General features: G+C 44.2%; 1 protein-coding gene across 2 annotated transcripts in view; it reads left to right on the forward strand.

Moving 5' to 3' along the window:
* Positions 1–16,189, forward strand: part of SYT8 (synaptotagmin 8) — a 255,429-nt gene that overhangs the window by 217,610 nt on the left and 21,630 nt on the right. For both annotated transcript variants that reach the window (XM_085644928.1, XM_085644927.1), the window contains exon 6: positions 12,236–12,403. In XM_085644928.1, coding sequence (XP_085501054.1) covers positions 12,236–12,403 — 168 coding nt within the window. The remainder of the gene's footprint in view (positions 1–12,235; positions 12,404–16,189) is intronic.

Genomic DNA, 16,189 nt, shown 5'->3' on the forward strand with positions numbered 1-16,189 from the left:
AAGTATACTCTCCCATGAGTAACATGTCTTTTATCTCACGGTGGAAACCTGCTGGGTCTTTGTCATGGCTAGGTACTACTTTCTTCATCTCTAATAATTCAATTTTAGTTATGGGCGCGTACACAAACACGCGTTTAAAAATATTGTCCTCACCTCTGATTGGGTGTACTTCGCGTAAGGGATTCTGTCTGTCTATGTGGTACGTTTTTCTTTCCAACTTGGGGGGAACTGAAACATGTTCTGGGCATATGAAGACAATGTACTGGTGTCGATATTCTAGAATTTCTTTAATCAAATCAGTACCCGAACCTCTCCATTTATTCGTGAGTAATTCTATCAGTATATCAGGTAGGGGACCAGGATCGGAGTGTTGGCTTCTATATAATATAACGAGGTGTTGTATCATGTATATACCAGCTAAACGCTGTTCGTCTGGGGTAAGATTCAAAAACGTGTGTGCCAACGCATCATCACTGTATTTTTCAGAACTGTCAGCCCATTGTACTGCTGACCTGGCTAATTCTTGTTCATCCATAGAATCGAGCATATGATACCCCCTTCGGTCTCGGAGTAATTTATCAGCAGCCTGGAATAAGTGTTCAGGAGACTTCGTATTTAGCATAGGGGCTTGAAAATGTCTGTTACATTCTGGACGTATCGGACGTATCGGGTCATTAAAGTATCTGGTATTGTTACAAGGTCTTCCCCTACCTACATAGGCTATCGTTTCTAATTGTCCTGTGGGCATTTCTGATTCTTCCTCCTCCTCTCCCTCTGATTCAGTTTTGTCTGCCTCCAATCTGGCTTTATGTATTCGTTCTACTTCTTTGCGGATCTTTCGGCACATAGCTACTATACACGTCTGTTTATCATGTTTTCCCTCTGATATATTCTGACCCCATCGGGTAAGTACTTGTATTTCATCCTGGTCTACCTCGGACCTATCTCTGTCTCTGATCAAGCAGTTTATGAAGAAACGTAACAGTTGTCTCTGTATATCCGCTTTCTGGTATTCCATGGCTTCGTCAATACTTTCAGGGCCTTGCCCTGTTTGGACAAAGCGATATATATTGTCTAAATGTTTAATCATTCCTGGTAGCGTCGTTAAATATATTGAAGCTCGTCGTATACGTAGTGATGATAGCAGCATTCTGTCATTTTTACCGGGCACTGGATCATATCTACAATCTACAAGATGTTCCTTAAACATGTCGGTCGTTGCTATTTGGGGTGTACGTTGGTTTGCTAAATCTCTAAGAGACGATTTGCTTCGTGATGGTGGTGTGGCAAAAATTGCTGTCGCACCTTCTGAGGTGCTAGGCACGAAAGGATTCGTGGGATGTAAGGTAGAGACTGTGGATGCAGGAAAAGCGGTGAAAACAGATGGACCCGTGGGATTGTGCGGAGGAGTTTGTGGTTGCGGAGTTGGGGGCGGATGTTCTCGGCGTTGAGCACCATCGACAGGTGGCGTGTGTGGTGGAACATTAACATATTCGGGAGCTACATCGTCTAAATAGGAGGAAAGAAAAATATCTTTTGCGGTTTTAGGATGTGCTTTAATCGGGAGTAATGGGGGTGGCAAATCTCTCGGTATTTCCGGGGTGGCCTTAGGTAAACCTTCGGCCAAAAGAGGATACATACCATTCATAAGAGTGTTTCGTTGTCTGTCTACTTGTTCTGTTTTTACTCGGATACCTTCCTTAACTAATACGTCTTCTCGGGCTTTATTTGAGTTCTCCCTACTTTTCTCTTCCTGTCTGAGCGCTTTCTCTGTGCGCCTATGCGATTCTTTACGCCATAACTCAATGGCATCTTTCTGTGACTGTCTGGCTTTCTTTTTCCATAATTCTTCTTCTACCCTCATGATGCAATCTGCATCCCATGTCCCAGCTGCGGGCCATCTCTGACTTTCTGCTAGATCCTTGGTGTAGTCCACCCATAAGTCAAGATATAATACGGCATCTAGGCCATGTTTATGATACATAAAATACCCTGGAGTGTCCCTAGGTGGAATGGGAACAGCTTCTTCGAGTACTCCTTTTCTAGTTTTGATCTGTCTTAATTTTGAAAAGAACGGCATTTTTTAAACCTTGCTACTTGATTCTTACTTGAACTGGACTTGAACACAATTAATACAATAAACACAATAATGAACACTCATTCATACCACAATTTTTAAACACAGTAAAACATTTAACATTTAACATTTAACTTTTAACGAACAATGATAATTAGAAGAAAACTAGTTACTGACATAATACTAATACTAGATAATATTGAATTATATACATGAAAATACTGGATATACTGCTAAACAGTACAGATACACTGCTAAAACAGTGCAGACCGGATCTGTGTACCCAAACCCGTCAGGACCGGCACAAATTAATGTGCACGTCTAACTGCCTCCCCAGCAACGGTACTCACCGGGTAGCACGGAACGGAAGGCCTCGGAACTGAACTGAACTGGACCGGAATGGACTCGACTGGACTCGGAACTTCGGAACCTGGTGGGCCTCTGTATACCTCGGATCTTGCTCTCTCAGCTAGGCTCTGGTCGGGATACTTCGCACTTCTCACCGCCTCGTCTGGGTGTTGATCGCAGCCTCAGTCACCTCCGCTTGGCCGGAGGGAGATACAGGAAATCCTGCGGGTACGCGTTGTTGTCCGTCCGGCTGTGGCAGGAGACCGGGCCTGCAACGCACCTCCGGCGCGTGAGATGAGAAAGTGTCCCTATTCGGGCGCCAATTTATGTGGTAAATATTTAAATTACCTGTACTATTTTTTATGCGGTAAAGTCTAGTAAGAATAACTCAGTCAAAATAAGAGGCAGAATCCGTGGTATTAGAGGTTCTGAAAAGGGCTTTATTCCTTACACAGGAATTATAGTTCGAACCAGGCAATCATATTCCATCACCACGAAGGTTCAGGAAGGGATAGGCAATACATTATTGACAAGTAACAATATATATATGAAAAGCATTGCATTAAGACAGATGCAGGAGGCGTAACAGCTGATAATACAGATAAGAATACACATACGTAATGAAAATAGGCGTAAATACAGGCGTATACTAGAAACGTCATTTAAAATGATGTCACAAGTGGGTGGATCCATAAGAGAATCCTGCAGTGTCAGCAGAAATATTTGGCAGAGATGCGCGCGCAGCCGCATGACGTGTGATTGACGTGTGATTGACGTGCAACTAGAGGGTGAAGGGGAATTGACATTTAGCTCTACATATGGAGACAGAAATCTGGGGGGTCAGGTCAACCTAATCCCAAATCGTATCTAATATCTTTGTTTAAGGAACTGTTTTATCCAAAAGGAAAGGTCTCTCGGACGGAATCTATTCTATACTGACTGTTAGTGCATGTACAAGCGTCTATGTGTCTACATGAGATGCGAGGGGGCAGGAATCTTCCATGGTAACAGGAGCTATGAATTACTTGCATAGAGATAGCGAGGCCGAGCCTTTTGCTCGGTAGCTGGAAGGATGTTTACCTAAACTACTAGACAGGAATGCATTGGATGAGGAGCGGAGCAGATAACTTGAAGGCTGAATACAGTTTTTGGCAGGCAACAGGCCGCGTCAGGCACCGCTAGCCGCGCAGGGAGTAAGACAAAGTTCATGGACACGGATGCAGGTCCAGGCTGGAGCATTTCAGAGGCAGAAGCAGGAAAAGGCTTGATGACAGAATTCAGGGCCTACTCGCCTGAACTGTAAAACTAGAAAAGTGAACCATATAAAGTCGGTGGCCAATCATACTTAGGAATGGAATATTCGACCCATTCATGGCGGATCTGAAAGAGGGCATGTTGACGTTGGACGCATATGTATTTGCGTCTTCATAGCTGGAACTGGAGGGAACATACATGTACTTGTAGCATGTACATGGAGCCGTTGGGGTCTAAGATAGGGGACACAATTGACCATGAAAATTCATATTTCCTCACACGGGTCCCACGTCTGGGAATACCCATCCCACTTAGGGCGAAAAGCATTACAACAAACAAATGATGGACGGAATGCTGACAATGCAGACATTCTCCCCCAGTCAAGAGATCTGGGTTAAATCCATCGTTCTTTTGCCCACTACGCCACCTCAGTTTAGACATGGCCATATGCAAATCAGTCTTGACCCTGTGCCTCATGGGAACAGTCCAGCCCGAACTGCCAAGCCATGTCTTCCCTGGACCGGAATCAAGCATCCTAGGACCGGTTTCTGGCTATCAGCCGTCATCAGCCAGGATAGCTTGACTCCAGTGGCGTAGTGAGCACGGGTCCCACGTCTGGGAATACCCATCCCACTTAGGGCGAAAAGCGTTACAACAAACAAATGATGGACGGAATGCTGACAATGCAGACATTCTCCCCCAGTCAGGAGATCTGGGTTAAATCCATCGTTCTTTTGCCCACTACGCCACCCCAGTTTAGACATGGCCATATGCAAATCAGTCTTGACCCTGTGCCTCATGGGAACAGTCCAGCCCGAACTGCCAAGCCATGTCTTCCCTGGACCGGAATCAAGCATCCTAGGACCGGTTTCTGGCTATCAGCCGTCATCAGCCAGGATAGCTTGACTCCAGTGGCGTAGTGAGCACGGGTCCCACGTCTGGGAATACCCATCCCACTTAGGCTGACTAGTGGAGCAGCGAATGGTGAAGGGAGAAGCAGGTGGGGCTTTTGCTCCAAAAGGGAAGCTATGGGCACTCCTATCAGGTGGCTGCTGCTGTTCAGCAGTAGTCCACCCACTACACGTTGCAGCTTCTCGTTGCCAGCGGGAATGTTTTTCCCCTGTACTAAGGGCTGTTTTTGAAGAAACTCTATTTTCAAGCTTCGAACCACACTAATGTTTAAAAAAATATACTGAAATGTAAGCTCCAGCTTTGCCTGTTTCCTGAGCCGCAGCGATGGTGCTGGGGTAATCCTGCAGAGACCACAATTATTGAGCGTCTTGTACCTTTAGTCTATCCCTGTTTCCTTATGCTTACTCTGATCGCTTAATTCTCTCTCATTGGAGACCTGGTTCAGGCAGAAAATGTCTTGGAGGAGCTAAGAAACTGGTTGTGTCCTGTTGTCATATGCTACCAGGTTTAGAAACTGGATGAACATTGTCAGTTTTGTCGTGAGCTTTTCGTTATGAGACGGCAGACCTCACATGTGTTTTCCACACAAACACTCACTACCATGTAGCATGTAAAACACATTAGAAAATCTATTTACCTTCACCTACCCCTAGGAATAAGTCACATTTGGGTGCACTCTTGACAAACCTCACTGATCACTTGAGAGTCAATAGTGCGGTTGGACAGGAGATGGCGCTAGTGTGAGCGTTTCCTCTCCCTCGCCACCGCAACGCCTGCTACGCGAAGGTGCTCTGACCTGACCTGACAGTCTCTGTGATCGGCTAGCTGACCTTATCCGACATCCAAGTACTTTCACCTGGCAAATGTTCGCAGCCGCCTCACCTTTACCTGTTCCCAAGCGCCGGATGCCTGCAGCCTCGGTTTGTGTCTGGAGCGGTTCAGGAGGAGCAAAATCTCACGTCTGGGTCTCCGTGGTGCTGCGCTTTTATGGTAACGTGGGTCCCGCTTCAGGCAAAGGCAAGAATCGAACTGCTGCTGGCTTGCCAGAGGGGGCCCGAGTGTGTTTGGATTTGCTCGGTGGTGGTGGCAGAAACAGCGGAAAAAATACGAAGAGGAGGAGCAGCAACGAGATGACCACTCGCGGTCAGAAGACCCTCAAGTTAAAGTCCACTGTAACCAATGAGGAGACTTGGGAGGAAGATAAAATGGAGAAGACGGATAGACTGGACCCTATACCTAAAGGTAAAAGAGACCCAGGGGCAAGCAAGAAAAATATGGGGAGGTTTGGAGGTGTAATCTGCTCAAAAGAGAACATTCTGGGAAATACTGGTGCCCCTCCATCTATTGCTAGACATTTCACTGCTCTTAAAAATGCACCTACCCCGGCTCCAATCGCTTTGAATAACTCAATCGAGGGTTTCTTAGAACAAGGGGCCATACCGACTCCCTCGCAATTAACACAAAGTGCTATGATCGAACCTGCCAGAGAGGCTCCTATCAGAGAAATAACCCAGGTATCAGAGCTTAATCTTGGCACCCGTGACACCCTTACCGCTACTATTGCTGTTGCTGCTACTGATATTACCGCCCCCTTCTCAGTCACCACCGCCACCACCGCTATTATCATCCCCACTGCCACTGCTGGTGTTCCCCTTGGTTGTGAAGGCGCAAGAACGACCCTCGGGATGAATAAAGTGACTGAGGAAAGTGGCCCCGAAAATCTGAACCCTAGATTAATAGATTTACAGACTCCAGACCTAGTAAATGAAAATGTCTTTTCTGTCTCAGATGGATCCTTAACCGGGTCTCATAATGAGCTAGTAAGCTCTACAGAAACCACCAAATCTGAAGGGGAGATAAATGACTCTGCTCCCAGAACTATTAAACAAAAAAAAGCCCGAAGTAAAAAACGCAGCCAGCCGAAACGGGCTCACTCAGACCCGTATGGGTCTCTGCCCGATGGTAGCCTCAATCTGCAGCTAGGCGTAAGCCCACAGCTAGCCAGTGAAAACCCTGAACCTTCTCTATCATCGATTCTAGAATCCATCAAGCAATTTCAGGAAGAAGTCAGAACGGATAGTCTCGAAGCAAAGGGTGCATCAAAAAAACTTCACAGTGGAATCAGGAAATTAAATAAAATCTGTACTGATATTGGTGATCGGGTCTCAATGGTAGAAGGGTGAACAGAGACCCTCGAAGCTGAAGTTTCCCAAGTAAAAGAGCAAGGTGCATCCCACGAGGCTTGCCTTACTGATATGATGACCAAGCTTGAGGAACAGAAAAACAGGCTGCGGAGGAATAACCTAAGATTATTAGGGATACCGGAAGGCATGGAGGGAGATGACCCTAGAGGGTACATTGTCAAACTACTTCGGTCTGCCTTTCCATCGCAGACTAGTTGGAATTTGGATCAGGAGATTCAAAGAGCGCACCGTTTCCCCTTTAATCTGAAGCAAAAACGGGACGGTAGCAACTTTGGAAATGAGAAACCTAGAGCTTCTTTGGGTTTTTCGGGGAATTTTCTTCTAAGACAATTAATATATGATCAGGCCAGGCCTAACTCTCAGAAAGAGGTAGATGGGATTAAGTTCTTCTCCAAACCAGACTTTAGCCACGCAACAGTAGAGCGAAGATGGCGATTGCGCCAAATGATTACTCCCCTACAACAACAAGGGGCCCAAGTCTTCTTGATGAACCCGGCAAGGCTGAAAGTTATATTTGAGGGTTCGACCCGGGTTTTCTTACCTGAGATCAAAGCTGGAGAATATCTAAAAGAAATAGCGGGGAGAAGACGAAAATGAAGCTTGAAACCCAGGACCTGGGGATGAACCTTTTAAAATTTAAGCTTTAATGTATTAGGGGGGGGTTAATTGGCTTTTTCTTTCTTCTCTAACTGAAGGCCGGGGGGAAGGGGAGAGAAAAGGGGGGGGGGTGAAGAGAATCTAACTTTTATGTTCACTTTTCTTTTTACTTTTTTCTCCTACCAATGAGACTATTTGCACTTTTTCTCTTCTTCCACTAGGTGCAGCTAAACTAGACAATCCCTGAAATTAAGGGTCTAAATACTGAGCGGGGCGGCGGCTGGGGGCTACACACTCGCTTTCCATCATTCAGGGGTTCCCTGACTGTCTTTTTTTTTTGGGGGGGGGGTGGGTGATCGGGTCCGTATTGAATGTTGTGGGGCTAAAGTTAAAAGGTTGGCATCGTCTTTACTTAAAACATTCAACATTATATTTTAGGAAACTTTTTATATTTGCAATACAGGAGAGTAGGATGTGTGGTTTTTCGGGAGGGACTGGAGGAGACTGGGGAGATGGGGGGGCACGGGGTGTAGGGTTGGAGAAGTCGGCGGGGTCAGGGTCAGGGGGGACTTGGTTGTTGAGGATTTCATTTCAGTTATTATACAGGGAACTATTAGATTAAAAAATAATGAATACACAATATAAGCTTTGAATTATATCGTTAAATATCTGCGGATTGAATGATTCATTAAAGAGACAGAAAACTGTGCAGACATTACGACTGATGGGGACAGACATAGTATGTCTCCAAGAGACTCATATTGAAGTGGGCCAGAAATCTTTGCTGAATTCTTTAGGCTTTAAACTTATTGGGGCAACTTCGCAAGGAGCCAGGGTAAAGGTGGTTGGGATTCTGGCACGTAAAACACTACCATTAGTCGTGAACCAGGTTAAATCTGACTCATTAGGAAGATGGGTTCTAGTGGAGTGCTCTTTATCTTCTAATCTCGTATTTACGATCTGTTCTGTCTACGCGAGCAATTTAGATGATCCAAGCGTGATAAATCATGTTAATCAAGAGCTAGTGCACTGGCCACTCCCGGTAATTCTGTGCGGTGATCTAAATATAAATCTACCCAGTATCTGGGACTTGGATAATTCTTGGAGCTACGAAGGAAGAAAGCCCAAAGTCTTTTGAGCTCTGCGTAATCTAATAAGCATTCACGGCTTAAAGAATGTTTGGGCTTATTCAAAGTCGGACCAGAATGGTTTTACATTTTTCTCCGCTCCTCACCGGTCACTAGCTAGATTGGATTATTTTTTTGTTTCCTCTGCTTTAATACATGATTGCGCTATTGATGTTGCCCCCCGACTACTGTCGGATCATAACCCTCTTATTCTAAATCTAGAGGGCTGGGGGAACCAGGGATTAAGCTCGAACTGGACATTTGAAAAAGCTTTGTTATACGATAACAACTATCGGGAATATATGGCTGATTGGATACGGGAATGTTTGAATATAAATACTGGGACTGCATCGGTAATGGTGGTTTGGGATACCCTTAAGGCAGGTATAAGAGGGGAAACATTACACTTTTCAATTAGGAAGAATAAAAATGAAAAAATATAAATTGATTTATTACAAAGACAGATGATAGAAGCGGAAAAAAAATGAATACAGGCAGTTCAGGTTGGATTAGGAATAGAAGAAGCACATGCAAGGGTTGCGGTTACGAAATCAGAGATGGGGACGGTTTTAGCAGAAACAATAGCTACTAAATGGGCAGCATCTAGAGAGAAATGCTATGAGTGGAATGAACGTATTGGTCATCAGCTCGCTATTTCCACCAGACAACAGACAACTGCAAATACTATTACTTCAATCAACACAGACACGGAAGGGTTAATCACCGATCCCAAAAAAATCAAGGAAGCTTTTAGGAAGTTTTATGAAAAGCTATATTTAGAAGAGATAAGAGGATCAACCGAAGACATAGATATTAAGATTAGAAAATATTTAGAGAGAACACCATTAACTAAACTGAACGTTGATACACACGATGCACTGGAAATCTCTCCAGTTTGGGAGGAGATCGCAGCTGCATTGGTCAGCCTCCCGGATGGCAAAGCCTCAGGGACTGACAATATACCAGTCGAATTTTATTAAATTTTCTCAGAACAAATAAAAGACCTCTTTACGGATGTAGTTAGCTCTATTTTTGAAGGGACCCCTCCACCGAACTCCTGGTCATCAGCTAAAATCGTGATATTTCCCAAGAAGGATAAATCACCCCTGGAGATGACATCATATCGACCCATAACATTAATCAATTCTGACTCTAAAGTTTTTTCTAAAGTTATCGCCATAAGAATATCTTCAAATATTGAGCCATTAGTATCCAGGTGGCAGCATGGATTTATTCCAAAAAAAGGCACCACCGAGCATGTCCGCCGGACTATTACTTTATTTGACAGAGGTGACAGGAGACCCGATCTCGCTAATTCTTTTAGATGCTGAAAAAGCGTTTGATCGGGTCTCCTGGCAATTTCTTTGGGCTATCATGCGGCAGACCGGCTTTGCAGCAAGAATGATTCAGGCCCTACAAGCACTGTACCATAACCCAACAGCAAAAATATTAATTAATGGTCAACTGTCAGAACAAATAAAGATAACAAGAGGAACGAGGCAGGGGTGTCCCTGCTCGCCTCTACTCTTCGCCCTCTATATAGACCCTCTGATTTCGCCCGGGATTAGGTTTTGTATAGACACAAAGATCATGGCTTACGCCGATGATATAGCCATAGTGACCCCTGAACCTGAGTTGGCCATCAGGGCTCTAGAGCAAGAAACTCAGGAATTTGGACTGATTTCTGGCTATGCTTTAAATAGAACAAAAACGCAGATTGTTGTTAATAAAAAAATAACCTGGGTAGACAACAGAATTACTAAGAAAGCAAAATACTTAGGAGTTAACATTGTTTCAGATTTAGCTACTTTGGTTGCAGAAAATTTGACACCTCTGGCTACCGACATGAGGAAATCACTTAGGAAAATTGATAACTTGCACCAAACTATCGTGGGAAGATGAAACGTCTTAAAAATGACGTACTTTCCTAAACTACTTTACTTTTTTTGTACAATTCCGCTGGTCTTCAACAGTCGTATACTCTTAGATTTTCAACAAATTATTTCTTAGTTTATTTGGGCATATACACAGCCAAGAAGGGACTTCAATCTTCTTACTTTACCTAGTGAGAGGGGAGGTTGGGCTCTTCCTAATCTAAAATTATATTACTGGGCTGCTTCTTTACAACACTGTAGTGAATTGATGCATGAGGACCACATTTCAAGCCCGTCAGGCCTGCCCTCTCCCTATCTTTTACTCTTAGGGGAAAATGTAAGAGGGTGTTTGTGGCAACACTTGGAACTCAGTTATTATAAGCGAGTTAGATTAAGGATGATGATTAGTGCCTATCAGGTTTTTTGTAATATTCGCAAAGTATTTGGAATCGCTAAGCTGAATTTTTATACTCCTATTAGAAACAATGATAACCTGCCATTAATATTTAAAAGTACATATTTGCAACAATGGTATCTGGCGGGCATCCGTAGACTAGGAGATTTGTATAGCGCTGGCCGCATTCGGTCATTTGAAGACTTGAAAACTAGCTATAATTTGAATAACAACCAGACATTTCAGTACAATGTTATTATGAACTATTCAGTTAATAAAACTGGAGGATCCACGGGGTTTGCAGTGATTGGCCTCATAGATAAATTGCTTGGCTCTAATCTACCGAGAATAGGAGATGTTTACTGTATATTGAACAAACTACGACCAGATGATTTAAGTAAAACAGACGCTAAATGGCAGACGAAATTAAATATTCCACCTAATGCCTTTTGTACCGCCTTGGGCTTAGCACAAACATATTTGTTATCTCCTAAATTACAAGCGCAATTTTATAAGACAGGATATTTTATGTATATAACCCCTAGTAAGTAAGTAAGTAAGTAAGTAACTAGTAGGGTTGCCAAATGGACAATCGGTCCTGGAACTACTTGCCCACGCTGTTCAGAATATAGTGTGGACTCTGTTCACATGTTCACTATTTGCCCAAAATTGGAGTTATTACTGAAAGACGTACAATTGTTTTTAAGTAGAATCCTCTCTTCAGATCTTCAGCTTATGCCAGTTACTATTATGTTAGGGCTATATGATCAACTTGATCTCAAAGAAGGGGGCGCACTGGTGTTTGTTGCAAGGACCATTCTGCGAATTTGCATTGCTACGCATTGGAAAGATCCGAATCCCCCATCTTTTGGCCAATGGCAAGCTAGATTGTTTGCTACTTACAGGTTGGAGAGAGCAAATCTACACTAAGAAGGGAAGAAGGGCAAGAAAAAAGGGCCTGGTGGTATGGGGCCCTCTGACTAGATGGTTTGACATTCTGAATACTTAAGTTGTATAATGACTTGTTTTGCATCCCTGATTTCTTCACTCTTTTCTCCCCCCTGCTCCCCGTCTGCCCCCTTTATGTCTCTGCTCTCCTTCTCCAGATATGATAGTTAATTTTTTACTTCTTTTCTCTGTTGCTTATATACAGATAACGTTGAAATCCGTATTTATATTCAATGACCATGTTTTAAGTATGTAAATATAACGTGCCCTCCTTATTTATTGTCTTTTCTTTCTCTTCTCTCTTCGGATCCGGGGTGGGGCGAGGGGGCGCTGTTGTTAAAAGATGAATTAATCGATTCTGTAATGTGTTGGTAAAGCAAAAACAACAAAAAAAGAGTCAATGGTGCACACCTGATACCCCACAAGATTGTCACAAGCACAGTTAGATTCTTTCAGTTTTCGTGGAAATTTATTGTGTCCCTCTCCTTTGTCCGTTGTAGCTTCCTAAGGAAAGTAAGGCCAACTCCACATTGGTGATCCGGATTTATGACTTCAATCGCTTTTCCAAGCATGACGTCATTGGGGAACTGCGCCTTCCATTGGAGGACATGGACATGCAGCATGTGATTGAAGAGTGGCAGAAGCTGAGCGCGTGCACAAAGATGGAGGTAAGCCCCATAGCTAGGAATCAGCCCCTCAAAGCTGAAGTCTGCCCCACCGTGTGAGCTATACCTCTGAATAAATCCTCTGTAGAAAACGTCATCCCAAACTATGCGATAATGAAGGACAGACGGTAACGAGCTGATGACACTAGCCTGTGAGGAGGCAAGGTGTCTCTCCGCCCATGTTCAGATGGAGTGACCTGAGTAGGAAACTTAACCCTTACGTGTCTTTATTTGTTGTCTATGTATTTTGCTTTCACACAGAGATGAAGGTCCTGGATCAGAAATGGAAAAAATAAAGATCCGTTTGCAATGGCTTTGTCTTAAAAATCTTAGTTTCTGGGCAGACGTAGAACCGTGGAATATGGTATTATTTGAGCTTGGGTGAAAAAAGCAGTCACAACAATTTGTATTATGTTAATGAAAACTAATAACCAGGGAGGACGTCAGTTATTACAGTCCAATTATTGTTGGAGGTTATTTGTTTATCTACAAATCATGTACGTTCATCATCACATGAACTACAAAAATAATGTAACATTAAAACTATGCATGTTAAACATGCGCAAAGTTAGTACATGTTCTTAAAATTACATTTAAGTGGAGCCATACCATAAAACAGTACTGATATGACTTCCATCAGTTAGCCATGCCCAGCTCTCTAGACAAAACCTCTGTCTATGCTGTTAACTCATTCGATAAGTGAACAGGGACTTCATTATACAATGGACAGACCAACATTATATGGTGCAAACTTTCCTCCTCTTTGTTCTGACAGATGAAAATTAGGCTCTTGTTTCTATAGGGTCCACCCAGTTAAATGGAATAGCCCATGATTTTACTAGGCCACACTTAATTCCACAACTTGCACATGTTAAATAGAGATTATGCAGCAACTCAACGTGCCATGTGATGCTGTTGGAAAACCAAACAACAATACTCTTTACGATATCCTTTGAGTAAATGTCCTTCTGTTAAGCACTTGGATGAATAAGGTGCAGTCACTAGATGACCATGAAGTAACCTAATGTAGCTGACATGCTCGCTTTGTACAGATGTTCTGCGCCCAGTGCATCCTAGGACACCTGTGAAAGATGATGCGGCACACTTTAACCCTGAAACACTTTTTTATTGTCTGGCTTGACAACGCAGTTGTCACCAAAGAATTATGTGAGCAACACAAGAGCGGAACTTTGATTCCGCCCTCGTGTCGGGAGCCAGGAGTACATGTTTTGATTGGGCAGATGGTGTGTGCTTCCACAAGAAAGTGTTTCACAGACATTCAAACACCAGTTCCACGCTATCACTATGGCGCTTCCCTCCTTCTGAAATACTCATGCACAGAGCCCTGTCAAAAGAACAGAACGGGGAAGACCCAGTGGTTAATTTGAGCCGGTGGTTGCAGGTGGGGACTTCAGGCTGTAATCTGTGGGGCCTGGCACTAATTTTTCCTCAGCAAACTTTGATCCCGAGCAGGAGAGAAAAAACACCAAAGGCATAAAGAAGGGGGAAGAGAAAGATGTAGAAAACGCTACAGAGGGAGAAAGCAGGGATGAACAGTAACCTGCAAGAGTGAGGTAAAGAGGCAGGGAGGGTGTGCCGTTTGGTGGATTAAGGAGGCACGTGGTGAAATCAAGACTGGTAGCCTTCTTATTTGGCACCCTGACCTTCAGTAGCACCGGCTGCCGGCTTCTGGAAAAAGCTTTGGGCTCCAGCACTTATCCTTCTACAAATTAAGCACTGTCTTTAATATATATGATGGTGTCCTGGCTCCTCACCTCACTGGCTTGTGCCAGCCTGTTCAACAGAACATTCACATGTTAAAAATGTACATAACATAGATGTCAATGGCGTAACATGGAGCAAGGTGGAACAATAAAAGTTGAGAGTCCTGAACATGGCATTGACTAGCAGTGCAGGGCTTTCTCATTCCTGTCATGAGACTTCAGGGAAAATGCAGAGGGGTTAAAGGTTACTGCATTTGGCATGGAACAGCAATTGTTGATTGGAGTTGCTGTGGATGTTCTGCACTTACCAAGAAAAAGCAGAGGCAAGATGAGAGAATAAATGAATGCATGAATGAGAACATTTACACAATCTATCATACCATTGCAGTACCGTTTCATATAAATTCCATTGGACAGTAGCGGCTGTTCTGAGGAATTTCCTGTTTCTGTCATAACAAAGTGAGGAATTTTGATGATTATTGTTCACACAAGCAAATAAAGTGTACATCACAGACACAACAGACACAGCGCTAACAGTGGTAGTGAGAGCTTGTGGGTAATCTTGTGCATACTACCGTGAAGAAGACTGCAAATGGCTGTGAGGGAACATAGGCGGTATAATGGTGGGGCAGCTACCAAGTGGTGGAAAAAACATTTACAACAGGCGTTTAACTGATTTGGAGAGCTAGATTGGAAGCCACTCAATGCCGGCTCCTCCGCTATGGCAGAGGAGTGCCGCCCGACCCCCCTCCAAATTACCTACAGGAGTGCAGTCAAAGCATACCATAAATTGGTCTGGAACACCATGGCCATGTACTATACTTACAGGATCACAGCGAGCAGCAATCCTACTAAGACTATTTTCTCCCTCATGAAAGATATGGTAAAACCCCCGTCTGCTATCAATAACACCATACCCTCCAACGCACAATGTGAGTCATTGGCTAAATATTTTATCAACAAGGTGGAGCGCATCTATAGTGCATTCGGTCCGAGAAAGGCTGCCTCCAAACCTTGGGAGAATTCTACTAGGATAGCCCTACCTTACTCCCTACAAGACCTTCTGCCCATGTCCCCTAAAGAAATGGACGTTCCGTCGGCCAAGGTAAAATCAGGCTCCCCCGACGATCCTTTAAAACCGGATCTTTTCAGGAAATTTTACGACTGCCTCCTGCTGAGGGCCGGGAGCTGATAAACAGGTCTCCCCATACAGTGGTGATCCCTAAGTTGTGGAAACACGCCAAAGTTATTCCTTTGTTAAAAAAACTACACTTGATACGTCTCTGCCAGAGAACTACCGCCCAATATCTCTGCTCCCATACTTGGCTAAAATCATGGAGTCCTATGTCAACATCGCTCTGACTAAATACTTGGAAGACATTGAGATCCTGGATAGATCACAAAATGGCTTTCGGCCCAGACACAGAACGGAATCTGCATTACTTGCAGTCACAGAGCAACTACGGGCCACTCTGGATGAGGGCAAAACCTCGGCACTGATTCTGCTGGACCTCAGCGCTGCATTTGACACAGTCTCCCATAGGGTTCTCCTACAAAGGGTGGAGGAGATCGGGGTCAAGGGCAAGGTCCTGGCCTGGTTTGCGTCCTTTCTGACTGATCACTCTTTTCAGGTCTCTGCCCCCCCCCCCCTTTTCTGTCCAGTGTTCACCCTCTCGGTTGTGGTGTTCCCCAGGGCTCTGCCCTTAGCCCCACGTATTTAACGTATATGTCCACCCCCTGGCCCTCTTGGCCAAAGCACGGAACATCGACATGGTACATATGCCGATTATACCCAACTGGTGTTCACTGTCTCCAAGAACCCCAAACAGGACCAAGCTAAATTTCACAAGGATCTTATGGCCATCTCTGACTGGATGGCGGCTAACTACCTGCAATTGAACTCCACCATGTCAGAGGTGCTCCTGGTGGGCTGCGATGCCCATCGTTGGGACAACCAAAGTTGGCCTACAGCCCTGGGCACCCCCCAAACGAAATCTGTGGTTAAGAACGTAGGAGTTCTGATGGACAGTGCCTTCTCATTTGAGAATCAAGCCAAAAAAGTGTC

This window comes from Triturus cristatus, chromosome 3_1, assembly GCF_964204655.1.
Source record: "Triturus cristatus chromosome 3_1, aTriCri1.1, whole genome shotgun sequence".
Lineage (NCBI taxonomy): Eukaryota > Metazoa > Chordata > Amphibia > Caudata > Salamandridae > Triturus > Triturus cristatus.